Source organism: Trachemys scripta, chromosome 1 (genome assembly GCF_013100865.1).
Source record: "Trachemys scripta elegans isolate TJP31775 chromosome 1, CAS_Tse_1.0, whole genome shotgun sequence".
Taxonomy (NCBI): Eukaryota; Metazoa; Chordata; order Testudines; family Emydidae; genus Trachemys; species Trachemys scripta.
In genome coordinates, this window is record NC_048298.1 from 343,012,896 (window position 1) to 343,036,182 (window position 23,287).

General features: G+C 44.1%; 2 protein-coding genes across 3 annotated transcripts; one reads left to right on the top strand and one right to left on the bottom strand.

The window, feature by feature from the left end:
• The first annotated feature begins 8,775 nt into the window (after positions 1 to 8,775).
• On the top strand, positions 8,776 to 9,723 carry LOC117872957 (olfactory receptor 52E4-like). Its single transcript, XM_034761848.1, has one exon. It carries the CDS (start codon positions 8,776 to 8,778, stop codon positions 9,721 to 9,723), a length of 948 nt encoding a protein of 315 aa, XP_034617739.1.
• A 9,282-nt stretch (positions 9,724 to 19,005) lies between these two features.
• On the bottom strand, positions 19,006 to 21,160 carry LOC117872962 (olfactory receptor 52D1-like). Of its 2 annotated transcripts, XM_034761862.1 has the most exons (2): positions 21,132 to 21,160; positions 19,006 to 19,924 (listed from the first exon to the last, which is right to left on the bottom strand). In XM_034761862.1, the coding sequence occupies exons 1-2, from the start codon at positions 21,158 to 21,160 to the stop codon at positions 19,006 to 19,008; spliced, it is 948 nt and encodes a 315-aa protein (XP_034617753.1). The 2 variants fall into 2 exon arrangements, with proteins under 2 accessions (XP_034617753.1, XP_034617763.1); XM_034761872.1 differs by lacking the exon at positions 21,132 to 21,160 and having other exon boundaries at positions 19,006 to 19,956.
• Between the last annotated feature and the right edge of the window lie 2,127 nt (positions 21,161 to 23,287).

Below are 23,287 nucleotides of genomic sequence, written 5' to 3' on the forward strand. Positions count from 1 at the left end.
AATAGTTCATGGGCCCATGGAGGCTTTGCTCCCTCTTCATAATGAACAGGATGGTGAAGTTCCCCAAGATGTCTATGGTGTACAAGGTGCAGAAGGAGACGGAGATCCAGACACAGGCCACCTCCAGTCCAGGAATGCCCAGCAGGATGAAGGTGGAGGGGTTGGTGAAGTCGGTTGTGTTGGAATCTGACATGGAGTAGGAGGGAAGGTGTCCAACTCTGAAGTAGAATGGTGTGTTTTACATGTACTGTACATTCCCCTGATTTCCTGTATGTACCCAGAGTCTAGGGTGATGGCCACAGTACAAATGCCTGGATGGAGAGACAATGTTAATATGACACACTACATGCACTACTGGAGGCTATTCTCAGGGGTGAAACAGATTGGTCGTTCTTCACACACTGAAAAATGAGATTTACATCATTCAGAGAAGTAAATTATGAACAACTGAACCTACTAATGCCAATTCCATATTTAATGGAGCTCCATTGGTTAATAATTCCTACATGTCATGGTGTGGGAAACCTTCATGGGTACCAACGGGAAATATATGTATTGGTACAGTTTATCAATCATTATTCCTTAACGCAATGAAACCCAGGCAAGAGTGTCCATGCTGTATGGAGTTCCACGTTTATCTGGTTGCTCAAAATATGAGAGTGGTAAAAATGAAACCTTTGCCAAGTCATGTGCCAGGGGGAAATATCCCAACGAGGACACATGTCAGGGAAAAAACATCGTTGATAGCAGCTCCACAGAAACACCTGCTGTACAGCACTAGCCAAACAGGGACAATGTTTGGATGCCCAAGGAATACGCTGGAGAATAACCTGCTCTGGATATGTGCTCAGTTTTGGTCTCTCAGTCTGTATGAAGGATATAGCAGATAGAAAGGGGATTTCTGAAACAGGCTATGGGAATGGGGGAGGCTGCCACATGCGGACAGACTGAAAAGTGTTTAGTTTAGAGAAAAGACAAAGAAGGGGGCATATGATAGAGGAGAGAAAAATAAAGAATTGAACTGATTACATTCAAATGGATAAACAGAGAACAGTTCCCAAGTAGTAATATCTATAGATATTTAGTTCTTCAAAAGGGGTAATTCCCCGAAGCTGAGGAAAATTCTCAGCAAAACTGATGGGAAGAAATTCAGAAAGAAAAGTGTGAATGAAAACTGGGAGTTATTTAAGAGGAGTTTATTAGATAGCTAAAAAGCCACGATTCCACAGTCAAGGAGGTGGTGACGGGAAGGTAGCAATTGGTGGGGGGGGAAAGGAATATATTACACATGTGGGGAAAGGGAAAATAGACAGTAAGTAATACAAATTGGAATTTATTAAAACTGATAAGGGTCTGTAAAGACATCAGGGAAAAATCCATGTTTAGCATGACTAAGGATAAGAAAAAAGAGGTTATTAAGTATACTAAGATAAAAATAAATCATTGAAAAGTTTTAGGTCAGTCACTAGACAGAGAAAGGAAACTTGTTAATGTTGCAGAAAAGGTAAATATGTTCAAGAAATTTTTTTCTGCATTTGGAAAGAAGCCGTAGGAGATACTCATATCACATGAGATAATGAAATACTTTCCAGGCCATTAGCTATCTAGGAGGGTGTTAAAGAGCATCTCTTGTAGAAGATTAGAGTCATGAACACCAGAGGTATGAACTAACCAATGACCACACATCTCATTCGGAACCAGAAGTATGCAATCAGGCAGCAGCAGAGCAAACCAAAAAGAAAAGGCAGATACAGGACACTTCTGTGTTAAATGTAAAGTATTTTTTTTTAAGGGAAAGTTTAAAAAAAATGATTTGACAAGGTTAGGAAACAATGGAAAAGCTGGTATGGGATTAGTTTTTAAAAAGTCTAGGAATATAATTAATGCCAGTCAACAACTTGGATTATGGAAAACAGGTGTTGTCAAAAAAAAACAACTTAATCCTTTAATGAGAGTACACATTCAGTTCATCAAGGGAACTGCGCAGATGCAGTAAAACTGATTTCTCTGAGGCATTTGATTTAGTAGGGGAAAACATTTGGATAATAAAATGAAGACTCTACAATATTCAAGGCAGGTGTAATATTTGATCTGGAACATTTGGTGAGCAGGGCCCATGCAAACAAAATGTTTTAAGAAAGTCAAATGCAAAAGTATCCTTTTGGAACAGGGAATGCAGGCCCTACTCACAGACTAGGGCACTGTAATATGGAACGCAGGGACACTGAAATGGATTAAGTGATCACTGTGCACAAGAAAGTCATTGTGCGCTCCTAGTGTGATGCTGTAGCAAAAAGGGCTGATGTGATCCTTGGATGCATAGACAGGTTAGCGGTGAGTTGGATCAGGGGAAGGAGTTTACCTGTGCACATGAGATTTACTGATCTCTGATCCCATAACAACTGCAGAAAGTTCTCATGTCTCCCCTCAGTCATCTTTTTCCAGCTCTGTCTGTCTCCTATCTATCTATCCATCTGGGCAACTATCCTTTATTTTCTTTCTAATCAATTATAATTTATAAATATACACAAATACACAAAACAGCCAATTCTCCTCTGACTCAGCACAGAGCCCAGGAGTTCTCTTCTCCCTTTGGGAAGGTTCCTTAATTACTGTTTATTCCTAAAGCTGGATAATTAGCACAGAAGCAGAGACATGCTTCTCTGTAGCCTGTTTACATTCAGATGCTCTCCTCTCCTCTAGAGGTTGAGCGAACCCCACTGGGTTTACACAGAGCTATATTATAAATGGTGCACACCCATGGGTCGGCTCTCGGCATGGGATGCTGCTGAAGATGCTGGGGTGAGAGAGGCGTGGGACACGGCTACCTGAGGGGGATTCCCAGGGAAGACGCTTCCATCTCAGAATTCACAGGTACCCATCTCTTGCTGAGGAGCTCACCTGCTCTACAAACCCTGATCAACAAACCCTGTGCAACGTGGGTGTGATGGGATAGAGAGTAAGTCTGTGGTCCTTTCCGCTCTGCACAACCATGACACATCCCAGGGCCCTTGCCATAGGTGATGAGTTTGCTAAAGAATGTCACTCTTTTTTGTGCAGCCCTGATCTTCCTGTCTGATGGACTACCACCCTGAGGTGGCTGCATTTCAGTGGCAGAGGGGATCCTTCAGGATGAAGTACAATAGAAGGCTACATTCTGAATCAGTGGCCCGTAATTTGCTCAGGTCCCAGAGAGGCAAAACTCCCCTTAGAGCAAGGACTGACTACAGAGGTTAGGAGTCACCTGTGTGTTAATGCACAGACACTTTCACCCCCTCCTCTTGTATTTCAGGACTCCATCTGTTAATGGGGCAGGAGGACAGGGGCTGAAGCTTGGAGGTGCTAGGGCTCCTCACTAGAACAATAATAAGAATTTTTCAACGTGGGTAACACATACTTTCTCCTGGCTTCATTAGAGAAGTCAGCTGAACTTTTATGCCTGAAACTTTCAAAAAAAAAAAAAAAAACAATTCTGCTGGAAGCAGACACCCAGCATGGGAAAGTTCAATCCAAATGCCTGAAATCTGTCAAATTCATAATCAATTGAAAATGAGGTCTTCTAATGGAAGGTGTCAGACAGCCTTACCTACAGGTGATGCCACCAGCACCACCTACGATGGCCAATCCATTTGTGAATCCCATTCAGCTAAACTGTTCGCTCTAATAATGTTAATAGTAAGGAGTTCTACAGGCCAAGTAGGGATAATGTTTGCAATTTTCTTTTCTCAATGCTATATGTTCAGACTTTCAGTTTAACTAAATGTTCCCTTGTTCATGTTATGAGACACATTAAATAGAAATGCCTGATCTACTTTCTTTATCAATAGATCCATAGGGTTTAAGGTCAGAAGGGACCATCTGATCATCCAGTCTGTCCTCCTGTAAAACACAGGCCCATTAAATTTCACTCAGTTACATCTGTATTGAGCTGAAAGACTTGTGTGTGACTAAGGCATTGTCTACACTAGGAATTTACAATCATAGAATGGTAGAGCCATAGAGTTATAAGGGAACGCAAAGGTCAGCTATTCTATCCCCCTCACAAGATGCAGGATTTGTTTTGTCTTAATCCTCTAAGATTGATGCCTATTCACACGTCTTTGGAAAACCTCCACGGAAGGAACTTCCATGACTTCCCTGGGAGTCCTGTAGTTAAAGTTAGGAAGATTTTCCTGAAATTTAATGTAAATCTGTTAGGCTGAAAATTGAACCCATTGCCTCTTGTCCTCCCCCGCTGTGGTAAAACAGAATAACTTCCCTCCACCTTCTTATGGCAGCCTTACAAGTATTTGAAAATGACTATCATATTCTCCATTAATCTCCTTTCTTCCAAATAAACATACAGGTGCCTTCAGCTTCCTCATATGGCTTGCATTCCATCCCTTGCATAACATTTGTCACTTGCCTATGGATCCTTTCCAGTTTCTTTACATTATTTCTATATATTGGTGAGCAAAATTGGACAGATTACTCCAACTGAGACCCAACCCATGCCGAATAGAGGATTACTATAATGTACCATGACTTGCATGTTATACTTCTGCTAATATAACTTAATATTGCATTTCCCTGTTTTGAAAAAGCAAAAAAATCCACACCCCAGAGAGATGTAGCTATATCATACAATCACAGAACTGGAAGGGACCTCAAGAGGTCAGCAAGTCTAGTCCCCTGAACTCATGGCAGGGCTAAGTATTATCTAGACCATCTCTGACAGGTATTTGTCTATCCTGCTCTTAAAAATCTCCAATGATGGAGATTCCACAACCTCCCTAGGCAATTTATTCCAGTGCATAACCACCCAAACAGTTAGGAAGTTTTTCCTAATGTCCAAAATAAACCACCCTTGCTGTAATTTAAGTCCATTGCTTCTTGACCTATCATCAGAGGTTAAGGAGAATAATTTTTCTCCCTCCTTGTAACAACCTTTTAGCTATTTGAAAATTGTTATCATGTCCCCTCACAGTCTTCTCTTTTTCAGACTAAACTAACCTAGTTCTTTCAGGCTTCCCTCATAGGTCATATTTTCAAGACACCTAGTCATCCTTTTCTCCAGTTTTTCCAGATCATTTTGAATTTTTATCCTATTCTCCAAAGGACTTGCAACCCCTCCCAATCTGGTATCATCTGCAAACTTAATAAGTGTACTCTCTATGCCATCATCTAAATCATTCATGAAGACATTGAAAAGAATGTCAGACCCAGAACAAATCCCTGAGGAACCCCACACGTTAAGCTCTTCCAGCTTCACTGTGAACCATTGATAACTATACTCTGGGATCAGTTTTTGAACCAGTTTTGCACCCACCTTATAGTAGCTCCATCTAGATTATATTTACCTAGTTGCTTAATGAGAAAGTCATGCGAGACTGTATCTAAAGTCTAGATATACTACCTCTAATGCTTCCCTCCTATCCACAAGGCTTGTTACCCTCTCAAAGAAAGCTATCAGGTTGGTTTGACAGGATTTGTTCTTGACAAATCCATGTTGACTATCACTTATCAATTTATTATCTTCTAGATGTTTGCAAATTAATTCCTTAGGTATTTGCTCCATTATCTTACCTGGTACAGAAGTTAAGCTGACTTGTCTATAATTGCTCGGGTTGCCATTATTTCCCTTTTTATAGATAGGCACGATATGTGCTCTTTTCCAGTCTTCCAGAAGCTCCCCTGACTTCCATGACTTTTCAAAATAGCTAGTGGCTCATATAGGCCCTCAGTCAGTTCCTTCAGAGTATTCTAGGATGCATTTTGTCAGGCCCTTGGGACTTGAAGACATCTAACTTGTCCGAGGAACTTTTAACTTGTTCTTTCCCCATTTTAGCATCTGAACCTACCCCATTTTCTCTGGTATTCTCTATGTTAGGTGTTCAAACACCACCAACCTTCTTGGTGAAAACCAAAAGAAAGAAGTCATGAAACACCTCTGCCATTTCCACATTTTTTGTTATTGTTTTCCCCCCTTCATTTAGTAATGGACGTACCCTGTCCCTGGTCTTCTCCTTTCTTCTAATGTATTTGTAGAATGTTTTCTTCTTACCCTTTATGTCTCTAGCTAGTTTAATCTCATTTTGTGCCCAATATATTTGTTTATATTCCTCTGTTGTAATTTGACCATTTTTCCACTTCTTGTAGGATCCTTTATTTTTTGTTTGTTTGTTTGTTTGTTTAGATCATTGAAGATCTCCTGGTTAAGCCAGTGTGGTCTCTTGCCATACATACTATCTTTCCTATGCAGTGGGATAGCTTGCTCTTCTCCCCTTAATAATGTCTCTTTGAAAAGCAGGCAGCTGTCTTCTATTGTTTTTCACCTTAGACTTGCTTCCCATGAGATCTTACCTACCAACTCTCTGAGTTTGATAAAATCTGCCTTCTTGAAATCCATAGTCTTTATTTTGCTGTTTTCCCTCCAACCATTCCTTAGAATCATGAACTCTATCATTTCATGATTACTTTCCCTCAAGTTGCCTTCTACATTCTAATTCTCAACCAATTCCTCCTTATGTGTCAAAATCAAGTCTTGAACAGCTTCTCTTCTAGTAGCTTTTTAAGTGTAAACAACCCTTCAAGCAGATTTTCAAGAAAAAACATCCAGTCTGGATCTCCTAACAGGGAATTGGAGAATCGAACACTTCCCTACTCATTGTGTCCCAATGTTTAATCACCCTACATGCTAAATATTTAGCCCTTATTTCTAGATGGAATTTGCCTGGCTTCAGCTTCCAGCCCTTCGGTCTCTCTTAGCCTTTCTCTGGTTGATTACAGAGCCCATTATAATCAAATGTGGACCCCAGAACTGGATGAAATCCTTTTCAGGTTCCTTGCATTCCATAATACAGTGCTGTAGTCTCTGGTTCGGGTCTGCATTCCCTGTTCTGAGAGGAATATTTTGCATTTGACTGTTTTAAAACATATTATTTGCATGGCCCCACTTTCCAAATGTTCCATATCAATCAGTATGCCTGCTCTGGTCTCATCATTGCAAACAATCTGCCCATCTTTGGGTCATCCACAAATTTTATCTGCAGTGATTTTCTATGTCCTTCCATATAATTAATGAAAATACTGAATAGCATCGGGCCTAGAACTGATCTGTGCAGAACTCCACTACAAACAGCCCCATTTACTCACAAAGGCCTATTGACTAAAGCTTTCTGAGATCCATCAGTTACCCAGTTTTCAGTCCATTTTAATTGTTCTCTACTGATATTGTAGGATGTTAATTTTTGTAACTCAATATTTCCCTTATTAAATCAAATGCCTCTGAGAAATGAAGGTTTGTTATATCTGCGTGGTTCCCTAGATCACCAAATGTGTACCCTTGATCAACCAATGTGCACTCTCATATTAGGATGAAATGAGGTTTATTTCACAAGATCTGTTTTGCTTAAACCTTGTTGGTGACTGGCATTAATTACATTTCTAGACTGTTTTTTTTTAACTAATCCCATACCAGCTTTTCCATTATTTCTTAACTTTGTCAATTCTTTTATAAAAAAAAAAGTTCCTTTTATTTTTTAATACTCTACATTTAACACAGGAATTGACATAAAACTTTTCTAGGATTTCTCTGGTTGTTAATATACTTAATAACCTCTTTTTTGTGATCCATAGCCCTGCCAATAATGGAGTTTTCCCTGGCATCTTAACATCCCTTATCAATTTTCATAACTTCCGATTTCTATTCTTGGCTATCTATTTTCCCTTTTTCCTCTTTGTTACATATTGCTTCCCCCTCCCTTCAACTGCTGCCTTCACTTTGCCACTGAACTGGGTTTTTACCCAAGTTGTTCACTTTGTTGACGGTGGAATCATGATTTTTCTGCTATCTAATAAACTGTTATAAAAAATTACCAATTTTCATTCATATTTTTCTGTCTAAATTTTTCCTCCCAATCAGTTTTGCTGAGAATTTTCCTCAGCTTTGGGGAATGAGTCCTCTTGGAGCACTAAGTATCTATAGATAGTACTGGTTGGGAACTGTCCATTTGCATGTAAATCAGTTTCATTTTTATTTTCCTCTCCTATATCATCTGCTCCCTTCTTTGTCTCTTGTGCAAACTAATTAAAGAGTCCCAGACTTTTCTATCTGTCTGCATATGGCAGCCTGCCGCATTCTCAAAGCCTATCTTGAAAACTCCCTTTATATATGTTATATCCTTAATAGAGACTGGTTGACCAAAAGTGAACACATATCACGAACATGTTATTCTCCATCCCCTATCTTAGGGATCTGAACATTGCTTTTGTTTTGTCCATTACTGCAAATGAGCAGGTGTTTCTCTTGATCTGCTATCAATGGCTCCCAGGTCTTTTCCCTGAGGTATGTTCTAGTTGGGAGTTTTCTCCCAGCATACGTCTTGGCAAAAGTTTGTTTTTTTTCCATTCTCAGATTTCGAGCAACTGGATGAATCAAGAACACCCTACAATATGGACTCCCTATCCTGGCTCACATTGTATTAAGGAACAATGATGGATAACCAGTATCCACCCTGCTGTTTCCTGCCGTTGCCTCTTAAGGTTCCTCCACCACAAAGTGTAGGAATTATTGGTGCAGGGAGAACCACAAAATAAGTGATCGATCTGCTTCTACCATGAGAACAGCCTCCATTAGTGAATGTACTGTCTCATATTAACGTTCTCTCTCCATTCAGGCATTTCAACTGCGACCATCACCTGAGACCCTGGAAACACACAGAAAATCAGGGGAACATACGGTACACGCAGGAGACACCCTTATGCCTCAGTGTAGGACACCTTCTCCACTACACCATGTCAGATTACAACACAACTGACTTCACCAATCCCTCCACCTTCATCCTACTTGGCATTCCTGGCCTGGAGGCAGGACATATCTGGATCTCCATCCCCTTCTGTGCTATGTACACTATAGCCTTGTTGGGGAACTTCACTATCCTGTTCATCGTGAACAGGGAGCCGAGCCTCCACGAGCCCATGTTCTATTTCCTCTGCATGCTGGCCGTCACTGACCTGGTTATGTCCACATCCACTGTACCCAAAATGCTGAGCATCTTCTGGTTCAATTCCAGAGAGATCAGTTTCAGTGCCTGCCTCACCCAGATGTATTTTTTTCACTCCTTCATAGCGATGGAGTCTGGAATCCTCGTGGCCATGGCTTTCGATCGTTACATGGCCATCTGCAATCCTCTGAGATATTCCACGACCTTGAAAAACTCTGTTGTGGCCAAGATAGGCCTGGCCGTGGTGCTGCGAAATTGCATATTCACATTACCCTATCCCTTCCTGGCGAGGCAGTGGCCATATTGCAGAACCAACATCATCCCCCACTCCTATTGTGGGCATATAGCTGTGGTGAACCTGGCCTGTGCTGACATCAGCATCAGTAGTTACTATGGCCTGTTTGATCTTTTCTCTGTGACTGGAATGGATGTGTTTTTTATCGCCGTGTCCTATACTCTGATCCTCCGGGCCATCTTCCGCCTCCCCACAAAGGATGCTCGGCTCAAAACTTTTGGGACCTGCATCTCTCATCTTTGTGCCATCTCAGCTTTGTACGTCCCAGATTTCAGCACCTCTCTCACATACCGGTTTGGCCACAATGTGCCACTGCACTTCCTCATTCTCTTTGACAGTTTGTACCTGGTGGTGCCCCCCATGCTACACCCCATCATTTATGGGTTGAGGACCAAACAGATCCGGGACAGGCTTCTGCAGCTCTTTACTCATAAAAATACTTAAATGTTTTCTCCTTGTGCTCTGGCTCTCAGATTGAGCTCTGTGCAGAGCTGGCTGGTCCATGTTGCTGGGACCTCTTCCCTGAATCACATACTCGAAAGACAGACACACATTAAACCCTTCCCTGTCCTTACTGTGCTGTGTCAATGTGATGAACTGGGGAGTCAGTCTGTGTACACTGTACTGGGTTGTCACCTTTCTAATTGCTGGTAGTTGGATCCCTGAAATTGCAATCTTGCCCCATCTCTTCTGTGAACCCTCGACCCTGCTGTGTGTCTTCTCCCCAAGGCCCTGCCCCTGTCACTTGCTCCTCTCATCCCCTCCCCTTGTCAGCTGCAACCCAGTCATCTCTAAAACCAATATATGCTCACATCTTGTGCCAATTCACTTAAGGGGCATTGGTTAGTGTTAAAATTTTAATGTTTATTCTTACTTCATTACTAAGTCTGTGGAGAGAGAGACCCCGTCAGGACTCCTGGGATCTATCTCAGCTCTCGGAGAGGAATGGGGTGTAGTGTGTTACAGCAAAGGCAGATACATCTGGGGTCTAAATAAGCAGATCAGAGTGGCCATACTGGGTAAAACCAAAGGTCCATGTAGCCCAGTAGCCTGTCTTCTGACAGTGCCCAGTGCCAGGTGCTTCAGAGGGAATGAACAGAAAATGGCAATCCTCATCTGATTCATGTGGATCAGCTCAGCAGAAGGGGGCAGAAGGCCCAAGCCTAGGCTGCCTCAGCTTCAGCTGGCAGGAGTTCAAGCCTCCAGCCCCAGTACGAGCTGCCAGGGGAGGGGAAGAGCCCAGGCTGCCCCGGCTGGACCTGCAGAAGAAGCCGTCAGCTCAGGCTGCCTGGGCCATAACCACAGCCACAGAGCAGAGGCAGGAGCTGCGGTGGGAGCAGAGGAGATGGGCAGAGAAGCCCAGAGGAATGAAAACCCCCAAACTGGACGGAGCCACTGAAGGAGGAAGCCCAGAGCTCGGTGCCTGGTTCTGTGGCAGGAGTTGCAGGGGGTGGCGAGGGGAAGGAACAGAAACTTTGAGCTCAGCTCCTGGGCAGGGGCGGCTCCAGGCACCAGTGCAGCAAGCACGTGCCTGGGGCGGCAAGCCGTGGGGCGTGGCTTGTCGGGCGCTGAGAGGGCATGTCTGCAGGAGGGGTCCGCCAGTCCTGCGGCTTCGGTGGGAATTCGGCAGCGGGTCCAACAGATGATCTGCAGAAACACCGCCGAATCCACGTTACCTCCTGACTGCCGTGCTTGGGGCAGCAAAAATCATAGAGCCGCCCCGGACAATTGAGCATGTACGATCCTCATTTCTGTGCTGCTGCTAAAGGTGGGTCTGATCTCCCCACCAAGAGCGGCCATGCAGGGGAAGGACAACTCCCGTCGCTCCCCACAACCAACAGAATAGCAGCTAGGCACCTAAGGCTCCCAGCAGCACAGGAGATCAGATTTCATGGGGGACAGCTGATTTCATGTCATAACTATAAAGGGAAGGGTAACAGCTCTCCTGTGTACAGTATTATAAAATCCCTCCTGGCCAGAAACTCCAAAATCCTTTTACCTGTAAAGGGTTAAGAAGCTCAGGTAACCTGGCTGACACCTGACCCAAAGGACCAATAAGGGGACAAGATACTTTCAAATCTTGGGGGGAGGGGGAGGCTTTTGTTTGTGCTCTTTGTTTGGGAAGTTGTTCGCTCTGGGGACTGAGAGGGACCAGACATCAATCCAGGTTCTCGAAATCTTTCTGAACAAGTCTCTCATATTTCAAACTTGTAAGTAAACCGCCAGGCAAAGCGTGTTAGTTTATCTTTGTTTTCTCAACTTGTAAATGTACCTTTTACTAGAGTGTTTATCTCTGTTTGCTGTACTTTGAACCTAAGGCTAGAGGGGGGTCCTCTGAGCTCTTTAAGTTTGATTACCCTGTAAAGTTATTTTCCATCCTGATTTTACAGAGAGGATTTTTACCTTTTTCTTTAATTAAAAGCCTTCTTTTTAAGAATCTGATTGATTTTTCCTTGTTTTTAGATCCAAGGGGGTTGGATCTGTATTCACCAGGGAATTGGTGAAGGTCTCTCAAGGCTACCCAGGGAACGGAATTAGCTTTGGGATGGTGGCAGTGGACCAGATTTAAGCTGGTATTTAAGCTTAGAAGTTTTCATGCAGGCCCCCACATTTGTACCCTAAAGTTCAAAGTGGGGAAGCAGCCTTGACAGTCCATGACACTCTTTTCTTGGCCATGAGATTGGTACGGCCCTACGCATTTCTGTCCCCTCCATCTTCCATACTACTGCCACCCTTGGGGTTGTCTCATTTTCCCTGTGCTTGGAGAAACCTCAGGGCGTGTTTTTTTGTCTACCTTCACTGACCCTTTAGGGGCTGCTCTCGTCTCTCCACCTTCTTTTCCCTTTCTAGAGATAGAGACAGGTTGCGTGGTGTGACCGGGAGAGTCGCTGCACCGGTGGTCTTCTCCTTGTTTGCCCATCTCCGTGGGTCACAGGGGTCGTAACAGGGACCCAGCCAGAGGATCGTTATAGGTCCACGACCCCGTCCCCCACTGTGCTGCGGGATGAGCATCACCATTTTTGGATGGACACCTGTGTTTTCAAGTGCAAGGTGAAGTTCCCTCTCACGCGTTGGGGAGACTTCCATATCGTCCTGTGGGCCACGAGGGCTGTTTTTCATTCAAGTTCTGTCGGAAGGGTCCATGTCTTGCACACAAACAGAAAAATGGAGCTGACCAGTGCATGCAGCTGTTTCAATTTGGACTCCAGGGAGATATTCTTGTTCCTCCAAATTGGCTTTAGCTTTGCCACTGCTGCTTTTGTTTGTGCAGTTCTTGCCAGAATTTCTGCCTTTAATCATTCATCAGTGATGATTGCTCCCAAACACTTGAACTGTTTCACTGTCTCCAGCTCTTGTCCACTGATAGTGATATATGAGCTGATCCTGTCACATTTGTTTGTCATCAGCTTGGTTTTCTCTGCACTGATTCCGTGCCATATTTTGCAGAGGTTTCACCCAATCATTTCACAAGGTTGGCAAGTTCATCTTTGCTACTGTTGGAATGGTGCCAATTTGGTGTGGCTATACTGGATGAATGATGTGAGTATAACCTGCCATGACTTAAACATGGCTGGATGGCTGCAGAGGATCCTGGGAGCAGGTCCCCTTTAAGCAGAAGTGAATCTGATGAAGAACTAGCAAAACCTGCATGTACGATCAATATTGAACCTACTGTCGGTAAATATGGGTGCATGCAAAAGTAAATATCACATGTATAAAGTTCCGGCATGGAGCACAGACTAACTAGTTATAATGACCTTGCAGCAGAATGTCACGTGGAGAGCCAGAGTGAATAATTGATGAGTGAGTAAATGTGGTGTGATCTTGACATGGTGCCACACCATCTTGCCACTTCTAAAATACTCATTAGGAAAAAATTAGTAACCACATGGCCACTGGGTATGCTTTTAAGACATGTGACTCATTTGAGGGAAACGAATATAAGAATTAAGCAAATTACATTACTGGTTGGTTGGGATTCCTGAATTTTGACATTTGAAGAAGTTTGCAATGTTGCTAAACATGACTCCATGGGCTTGAGTAGGACTGTGAACCAAAGGAGTCTCAGCAGAGCCAAGGTCTTGCCTTAAGGGAATCCAAGAGAGACCAGAGGGCTGAGAAGAACAGATGAAGAGAAAATAAGCCACATATAAAATTGGTAACCACCTTCTCTGTTTGCCAAGCAGCACTGCATGGGGCCAGCACAGGAACTACTTGTGAATCTCTGTGAAAAAGAGGATCATTTAGAGAAATGTATAGCTCTTAATGCATAGCTTTTTCTAACTTAGGAGTTATGTGCTTGATATAACCCATTACCAGTTGCGTAATTCCTTCTCAGTAAAATGCTGTCTATTGCAGATAATTCTTGGGGACTTTTTGACTGGTAGGACAGTAATCCTCTCCACTGGGAGCCATTAAAGATCCATTTCAGGGGCAGTAGCGCCCCCTAGAGTTAATATTTCACAGCAGAGGATGGTTTACTGACATGTCTACGTGAATAGGTCTTTAAACTGAATCCGTACTGTTTCTGGAAAAAGCGACAAAGAGTCTTGTGGCACCTTATAGACTAACAGACGTATTGGAGCATGAGCTTTCATGGGTGAATACTCACTTTGTCAGATGCAGCAGACTAACACAGCTACCCCTCTGATACTGTTTCTGGACTGGTTGCCCAGTAAGAGCTTGGTATCCTGGATCACTGGTGCTGACCAACTAATTTAAATATTGTTCTGAATCAGTTCTGACTTACATTATTTATAGCTTGGGTTTTGCAAATGCAGACAGTGAGGGGTCACCATACAAGGGCTGAAGGGGATGCCCCAAACCCCTGCTAATGGTTGAGGGGTGTTTACTTAGACAGTCATGTGAAGATCTTGGCTCTGATCCCTGCCTGCCAAACACTGTACCTGTCCTCTTCAGGGAAGGGTGTTGAATGCAATGTTATTAAAATAATAGACGTGTGACACTCTGTAGAGGTCTGGACTCACCCCTGCAGCGCTTCCTGCTGGTCATCTAGGGAATTAGCTTACCAGCCTCTGGATCACCCTCTGCAGGCCAGTGATCTGCCTTTCCCTCTGCACTGGCCCCCGTCTCTCTCCCCTTGCTCTGGGTGCTGCCCCCTGGCAATACCCTACAGATCTGGGTCTCCCCTCCCTGGGGAACCCCCACCCACTATCCCCACCTTGCCTTAGCACTAGGCCACTGCCAGTCACCAACTAGCCCCCGCTCCCTGGGGCAGATTGCAGTATCGGCCACTCATCACTGGCAAGGGGGGTTTGGACTTGCTGCCTTGGCCTAGCCCTGAGCTGCCCTCTGCAACCCCCAATACCCCTTAGCCTTCTCCTAGCCCACAGCCTGGGGCTTTCCAGGCTAGAGCTCCCCAGCCCTGCTCCACCCAGGTACTCTGTGTCTAGCTTCCAGCAACCAGGCCCTTCTCTCTCTGAAGGCAGAGAGAAACTGCTGAGCTCCTGGCTCCCAGCCTTCTTATACAGGCCAGCTGGGGCCTGATTAGGGCATGGCTTAGCTGTTGCTACTTCCCCAATCAGCCCAGTAGCTTTTCCCTTTGCCCCAGCCCTCGGCCAGAGCTGTTTTAAACCCCTCTGCAGGAGTGGGGTAACCACCCTGTTACACACTCCCACTCCTAAAAAGGAATAAATGACAAATGCTGCTGTTTGGATTATGTATCAGGCTGTGAATACGTTTGCAGAGGAGTATGAGATCTGGAAACATGAGAAGGAAATTTTGCAACAGGAGCTGGAGAAAATGAGATTGAAAAATGAGGGGAGGGGAAGAGAAGAGAAGACATTAAGGAGGGTGGGATAGCTCAGTGGTTTGAGCATTGGCCTGCTAAACCCAGGCTTGTGAGTTCAATCCTTGAGGGGCCCACTTAGGGATCTAGGGCAAAATTGGTACTTGGTCCTGCTAGTGAAGGAAGGGGGCTGGACTCAATGACCTTTCAAGGTCCCTTCCAGTTCTAGGAAATAGGATATCCCCATTAATAAAAAAAAATAATTGCAAACTGCTCTGATGCAGAATATAACCGATGCCAAGCAGATGGTTGCTTTAACTCAAAGTTGTCAGGAATTGGAACGTGATATGAATGCACAAATGTAGGAAAAAACAAAAGGATAAATTGAAGGCAAAACAACATAAAGGGGCTGTGTCAGTTTTAACTGAACAGACTACAGTCACCTGTAATAGAAAATCATAAGAAATGCTGTGAAATGATTAATAAACTGTTCTCAAGTTGGGATAAAAGGACTTCCCCCTCCCAACTCCCCAGGAGCTAGAGGAGAGAGAGGTTTGTCCTCCATGTCACTAGACAGTCTCGGATCCTCCCCCATCAGTCCCACACTAATATCCATTCCCAGACAGGTCCCACCCCCCATCACATACATGCTAAGATCTATTCCCCGATCCCCTGCCCCTATCAGCCCCACGCTAATGTAACCCTTCTGCCCATCTAAGTAGGCAGCAACAAGGGCCGGGTTCTGTATCTAGGGGTTCCGTTTCAATAACACAATGCAAAACCGGCTCGAGTCCCCACCCAGTGACCTGGGACAATTACATACCACCCCCTGGGTGCCTCTAAGAGCAATACTTCCCCTCTCACAAGCACGGAGTCTGAGTGTAGCAGAAAATGTTTAATAACATGAGGTAAATGACATCAGCATTAAATTGTAAAAACACCACAAACAGGATTCATAACACAAACCATGAGCAAAAACCCACCGCAGCAAATTGGGCTGTGTCCTTTCCCTTTGGTTCTTGAATCCAGGAACCCAAATATCACCCAGAGTCCCCAAAGTCCAACACCCCCAAAGTCTCTTGGGTCCAGCAACCACCCAAAGTCCCAAAAGTCCAACAGACCCCAAAGTCTCTGTCTCTGGTCAGTGCATCCTCAGAGTAAAAGGGGGGGCACACACAGGGTGTTAAGGGGCACCTTACATGATCCCAGGCCAGCTGGCTATCTCTCCATGGGGTTCTGCCACAGCCTTCACCATGAGCCAGTCCACTTCCTGCCATCCCACAAACTGCTTGCTCCACTCCCTGACCTGTGAGTCACTCCAGCCATCCCCGCAAACAGTGCTAGTGCACCATTGGCCCAAAGTGAATTCAGCTCAGCAGCCTGTAACTAGACTCCTAATGGAATCAAAGTTAGCTCTGACATTCAACCATGGAGAGAGAAGGTCATGCTATTGGTGCTTCAAACCCTCAGAGGGGGCCCATACCATCAGGTACAAATACCCATCCCCATCCTCTCTCAATTCACTGGGAGTTGTAACCCATGCCCCTTGTCAAGCAAGTGCTACTTAGGTAATGGTGAAGGACTCACTCAGTCCTTCTGTCATACAACAGTTCCACTGGCCTTGATTCACGGAATCAGGGTGACAAAACTTTATTCTTCCTGCCCCAATAACAGAGAAAACTGGGGATCCCACACCAGCCAAAGTAATCACTTTCAGTTGCTGTTGTTTCATGCCAGGTGAGTGGGTGTGCCTATGCAAACTCACCCACAACTATTTCACATTTGGGAACAATATATACCTTCAAGTCAGCGGCACTGCTATGGGTACCCGCATGGCCCCACAATATGCCAACATTTTTATGGCTGACTTAGAACAACGCTTCCTTAGCTCTCGTCCCCTAACGCCCTTACTCTACTTGCGCTACATTGATGACATCTTCATCATCTGGACCCATGGAAAAGAAGCCCTGGAGGAATTTCACCATGATTTCAATAATTTCCATCCCACCATCAACCTGAGCCTAGATCAATCCACACAAGCGGTCCATTTCCTGGTCACTACTGTGCTAATAAGCGATGGTCACATAAATACCACCCTATACCGGAAACCTACTGACCGCTACACTTACCTACATGCCTCCAGCTTCCATCCAGGACACACCACACGATCCATTGTCTACAGCCAAGCTCTAAGATAGAACCGCATTTGCTCCAATCCCTCGGATAGAGACAAGCACCTACAAGATCTCTATCAAGCATTCTTAAAACTACAATACCCACCTGCAGAAGTGAAAAAACAGATTGACAGAGCCAGACAAGTACCCAGAAGTCACCTCCTACAAGACAGGCCCAACAAAGAAAATAACAGAACACCACTAGCTGTCACCTTCAGCCCCCAACTAAAACCTCTCCAGCGCATCATCAGAGATCTACAACCTATCCTGAAAGATGATCCTTTACTCTCACAGATCTTGGGAGACAGACCTGTCCTCGCTTACAGACAACCCCCCAACCTAAAGCAAATACTCACCAGCAACCACACATCACTGAACAAAACCACTGACCCAGAAACCTATCCTTGTAACAAAGCCCGATGCCAACTCTGTCCACATATCTATTCAAGTGACATCATCATAGGACCTAATCACATCAGCCATACCATCAGGGGCTCGTTCACCTGCACATCTACCAATGTGATATATGCCATCATGTGCCAGCAATGCCTCTCTGCCATGTACATTGGCCAAACCGGACAGTTTCTCCGCAAAAGAATTAATGGACACAAATCTGACATCAGGAATCATAATACTCAAAAACCAGTGGGAGAACACTTTAACCTGTCTGGTCATTCAGTAACAGACCTGCGGGTGGCTATATTACAACAGAAAAACTTCAAAAACAGACTCCAACAAGAGACTGCTGAGCTGGAATTGATATGCAAACTAGACACAATCAACTCCGGTTTGAATAAGGACTGGGAATGGCTGAGCCATTACAAACATTGAATCTATCTCCCCTTGTAAGTATTCTCACAATTTCTTATCAAACTGTCTGTACTGGGCTAGCTTGATTATCACTTCAAAAGTTTTTTTTCTCTTACTTAATTGGCCTCTCAGAGTTGGTAAGACAACTCCCACCTGTTTATGCTCTCTGTATGTGTGTATATATATCTCCTCAATATTTATTCCACTCTGTATGCATCCGAAGAAGTGGGCTGTAGCCCACAAAAGCTTATGCTCTAATAAATTTGTTAGTCTCTAAGGTGCCACAAGTACTCCTGTTCTTTTTATGCAAACAAGAACAGCCCCTGGAGTTCTTTTCCACACTCACCACAATTCACCACCAGATGTCAGGGTAGAGCTCATCCCGACTCTGCTTACACTAATATCAATTCTAAACCCTCCAGCCCATCACTTCCACCCCAGGATGCTAGGGTCCCACACCACTAACCACCCCTCCCCCCCGATTTTTTAGCTGGAATGTCCAGTCGAAAAGGGGATCTGTCAGTGTCCAGTTACAGCAAAGTGGGGGGAGACACTGTGTCATTAACCCACATCAGCCCCTGCTCAACTGGGCCTGCCTTCTACCAGCAGGCAGGATCCTCCTCAGGCTTCGGAAACTCCCGTTCCAGCCCCGGAACATGTAGGATGCAGCTGGGGTAAGGAGGGGTGTGGAGATGATCCAGCGAGTAATAGGGATAGTGAGGAGAGGATTGAGTGACAGGGACAGGGCCATGGGGGAACAGGTGGGGCAAAGTGCGGAGCCTCAGGTGTCCAGTTACCAGCAATAAGAAATGTGGCAACCCTGTGAGTTGTACATAGATGGATTCCCCAGATTGTCAGGTTGATACAGCACTATGAGGTAAAGAAAGAATGTAATGTCTCCGGTCAGTGATTCAGGGAAGGCAGCACAGCACTATGTCACCAGCCAGATCTCCACGGAGCTTGGTCTGAGAGCCAGAGCACCAGAAGAAAACTTTATTCAATATGAGTAATGTGCCAGAGCAGCCTGTCCCGGATCTGTTTGGTCCTCACCCCATAGATGATGGGGTTTAGCATGGAGGGCAGTAGAATGTACATGTTGGCAATGAGAATGTGGAAATGTGGAGGCACATTGTGGCCAAACCGGTGTGTGAGAAAGGAGAAGAGAGCTGGGATATAAAACGCTAAAATGACACAGAGGTGGGAGCCACAGGTCCCAAAAGTCTTGAGCCGGGTGTCCTTTGTCGGGAGGCTGAAGATGGCCCTTAGAATCAGTGTATAGGACACAGCGATAAAAAACACATCCAGACCAATCCCCAAGAATGCCACAATCAGGCCGTAGTAACTACTGATGCGTATGTCTGTGCAGGCCAGCTTCACCACGGCTATGTGCTCGCAGTACGTGTGGGAGATGATGTTGGTTCTGCAGTATGGCCACCGCCTCGCCAGGAAGGGATAGGGCAGTGCTAGCGTGCTGCCACGCAGCACCACAGCCAGACCAATCTTGGCCACCATGTGGTTTGTCAGGATAGTGGAATATTTCAGGGGATCACAGATGGCCACATAGCGATCCAAAGCCATGGCGACGACAATTCCAGACTCCATCGCTATGAAGCAGTGAACGACGTAGAGCTGGGTGAGGCACAAACTAAAATCTATCTCCCTGGATTTGAACCAGAAGATGCTCAGCATTTTAGGCACGGTGGTTGTAGAAAGAACCAGGTCAGTGACGGCCAGCATGCAGAGGAAGTAGTACATGGGCTCATGCAGCCTCGGCTCTGTCTTGACGATGAACAGGATGGTGAAGTTCCCCAAGACGGCTATGGCGTACATGACACAAAAGGGGATGGAGATCCAGACATGGGCTGCCTCCAGGCCTGGAATGCCCAGCAGAATGAAGGTGGAGGGGTTGGTGAAGTCAGTTGTGTTGGAATCTGACATGGAGTAGGAAAGATGGTGTCTAACTTTGAGGTAGAACGGTGTCGCCTGCATGTACTGTAAATTGCCTTGACTTCCTGTATGTGCAAAGAGTCTAGAGTGATGGTCACAGTACAAATGCCTGGATGGAGAGACAATGCCATTATGAGACACTACATGCACAACTGGAAGCTGTTCTCACAGGTGAATCAAACTGGTCACTCTTCCCACACTCTAAAATGACATTTACTTTATTTGGATATATGAATTCTGAATAATTGACTCTAATAGTGCCATTCCATACTTGATTGTGCTCCATGGGTAAATAATTCTTACATGCCATGGTGTGGGAAACCTTAATAGGCACCAGGAGGAAATGTGTGTGTGGATACTGGTTTTCCGTCATTGTTCCTTAATTCAATGAAAGCCAAGCTAGTGAATCCAGGCTGTAGGGAGTTCCCCATTCACCTGCTTGCTCAAAATCTCAAAGTGGAAAAAATCTGACCTTTTGCTAAGACATGGGTGTGCCAGGTAGAAACATCCCAACTAAAACACATCTCAGGGAAAATATTGATAGCAGCTCAATGGAAACACCTCCTCAGTCTCAATAGTGGCCAAACAAAGACAAAGATTGGATGCCTAAGGAATGGGATACAGAATAACATGCTGTGGACATGTGCTCAGTTTTGGACACCCGGTCCCTATAAAAGATATAGTAGATAGAAAGGGGGTTTCAAAGACAGGCTATGAGAATGGGGGAGGCTGTCAGATGCGGACAGAATGAAAAGAGTGGGACTGTTGAGTTTAGAGAAGAGACAAAGAATGGGGCATATGATAGAGGAGAGCAAAATGAAGAATGAACTGATGACATTCAAATTGACAAACAAAGAACAGTTCCCAACCAGTAATAACTATAAGTATTTAGTGCTTCAAAAAGGCTAATTCCCAAAGCTGAGGCAAAGTAACAGCAAAACTGATTGGAAGGAAATATTTAGACAGTAAAATGGGGATGAATATTAAAGGTTCTTTAAGAAAAGATTATTAGATACAGAAAAAAATCACAATTCCACCATCAAGAAAGCAGAGAACTTAGGAGAAAAACCCAGTTCAGTGAAAAGTGAAGGCAGCCATTAGCAGGAAAACAGAAATGTACAACAAATGGGAAAACGGAAAAATATAAAATCAGCAATACAATTTAGAAGTTATGAAAATTGAAAAAGGACATTAAAGACATCAGGGAAAAATCCATGCTTGGCAGGGGTAAGGATAACAAAAAGGTGGTTATTAAGAATATTAAGACCAAAAGAATTCCTAGAAAAGGTTTGTGCTCATTCCTGGATTGAGAAAAGAATCTTGTTAATATTACAGAAAAAGTGGATGCTTTCAAGAAATACTTTTGTTCTGCATTTGGAAAGAAGCAGTATATCATATGAGCTGATGAAAACCTTTCCAGTCCATTAGCTGTCAAGCAGGGGGTTAAACAGCGTCTGCAGTAGAACCTTAGAGTTACAAACACGAGTTAGAAACTGATTGATCAACCATACATCTGATTCAGAATCGGATGTACGCAATCAGGCAGTTACTAAGTGACAGAGCAGTCACACATCTCATCTGGACACAGAGGTACACAGTCAGGCAGCAGCAGAATAAAACAACAAAGCAAATTCCTAACAGTTCTGTGTTAAAATAAACTATTTAAAAAAAGGAAAAGTTAAATTCACATGGTTAGGAATCAGTGGAGAAGCCAGTATGTGATTCATTACAAAAAAGTCTAGGAATATAATTAATGTCAATCAACAACATGGGTTATGGTAAACAGGTCTTGTCAAACAAACCCGATTTCATTCTTTAATGGGAATATTTGTTTAGTTGATCAAGGCTATCTGAGGCATTTCATTTCATGGGGAAAATATTCAGATAAAAATGAACACTCTACAATATCAGTAAAGCATACTTTAAATGGACTAAAAACTGACTAACTGGCTGATCTCAGAAAGAAGGTGTCAACAGGCTATTGCCAGTGAATAGAGGTGTTCCAATTGGTGGTCTGCAGGGATTAGTTCTAGGGCTGAAGCCAATCAATATTTTCATCAACGATCTGAAAGCAAATAGAAAATTACTACAAGGCATTGGTGAAAAAACATTGTGCAAAATGGTCTGTGTAATCTAGCAGAGAAAGGCAGAGCAAGGTCCAATGGCTGGAATCTGAATGCAGAGAAATTCCAGTTGGAAATGAGGGCCAAATGTTTAGCACTAAGAATGAATAACAATTGGAACAAACTGCAAAGGGAAGTGGTAAATTCTCCAACTACCCATGTCTCCAGAACCATTTAAACAGCTACAGCAGCCTTGCCATAACACTTCAGTGTAGACAGCACTTACACCAATGACAGGGGTTCTCCCATCAGTGTAGGTAATCTACCTCCCCTAGAGGTGGTAGCGAGATTGATGCTGTCTACTCCAGGGTTAGGAGGACATAGCTACATTTTTCAGGGGTGTGGATGTATCTGCTGTTGCAAAAAAAGGCAAATGCAATGTTTGTTGTATTAGCAGAGGCAGAGAGAGCAAGTCATGGGAGTGTGATGGTGCTGGTTAGGCCTCAGAAGGAATACTGTGTCCAATTTTGTTCACTGCTATATAGAAAGATGTAGAGAAACTGGAGAGGATCAAGAGGAGAGTGACAAAGATGACCAAAAGGATGGAATGCAAGTCATACCAGCAAAGGCCAAAGGAACTGATCATGTTTAGTTTGGAAAAAAGGAGATTAAGAGAAGACATGACAAGTGGCAATGGGTTCAAACTACAGCAGAGCAAATTTAGATTAACTCTCAGGTCAAAATTCCTAACTTTAAGCACAGCAGGTCAATGGAAGAGGTGCCTTGGAAAATAATGAAAGCTCTTTCATCTGTTTAGGATGCTCTAGACACAAAAATTCTGCATCTTGGCAGGGAATTAGACTAGCTGACCCTTGAGATCCGTTCTCATCCTGTGGCGCTATGATTCTGTGATGTAAAATCCTAGTTTAGTCCAAGCCTTAGTCAAACACAAGTCAAGGGGTTTAATACAAGGGTAAGATGGTGAAATTAAAAGGCCTGTGTTATAAAGGACGTCAGACTGGATGATCTAATTGTCCCTTTTGACTTTAAACTCTATGAATCTATTAATAAAGAATGTAGATCAGGCATTTATATTTACTCTTTCTCACAACACATGAATAAGGGAACATAAGAACATAAAAATGGCCACAGTGGGTCAGACCAAAGGTCCATCTAGCCCTGTATCCTGCCTTCTGACAGTAGCCAGTGCCAGGTGCCCCAGAAAGAATGAACAGAACAAGTAATCATCAAGTGATCCATCCCCT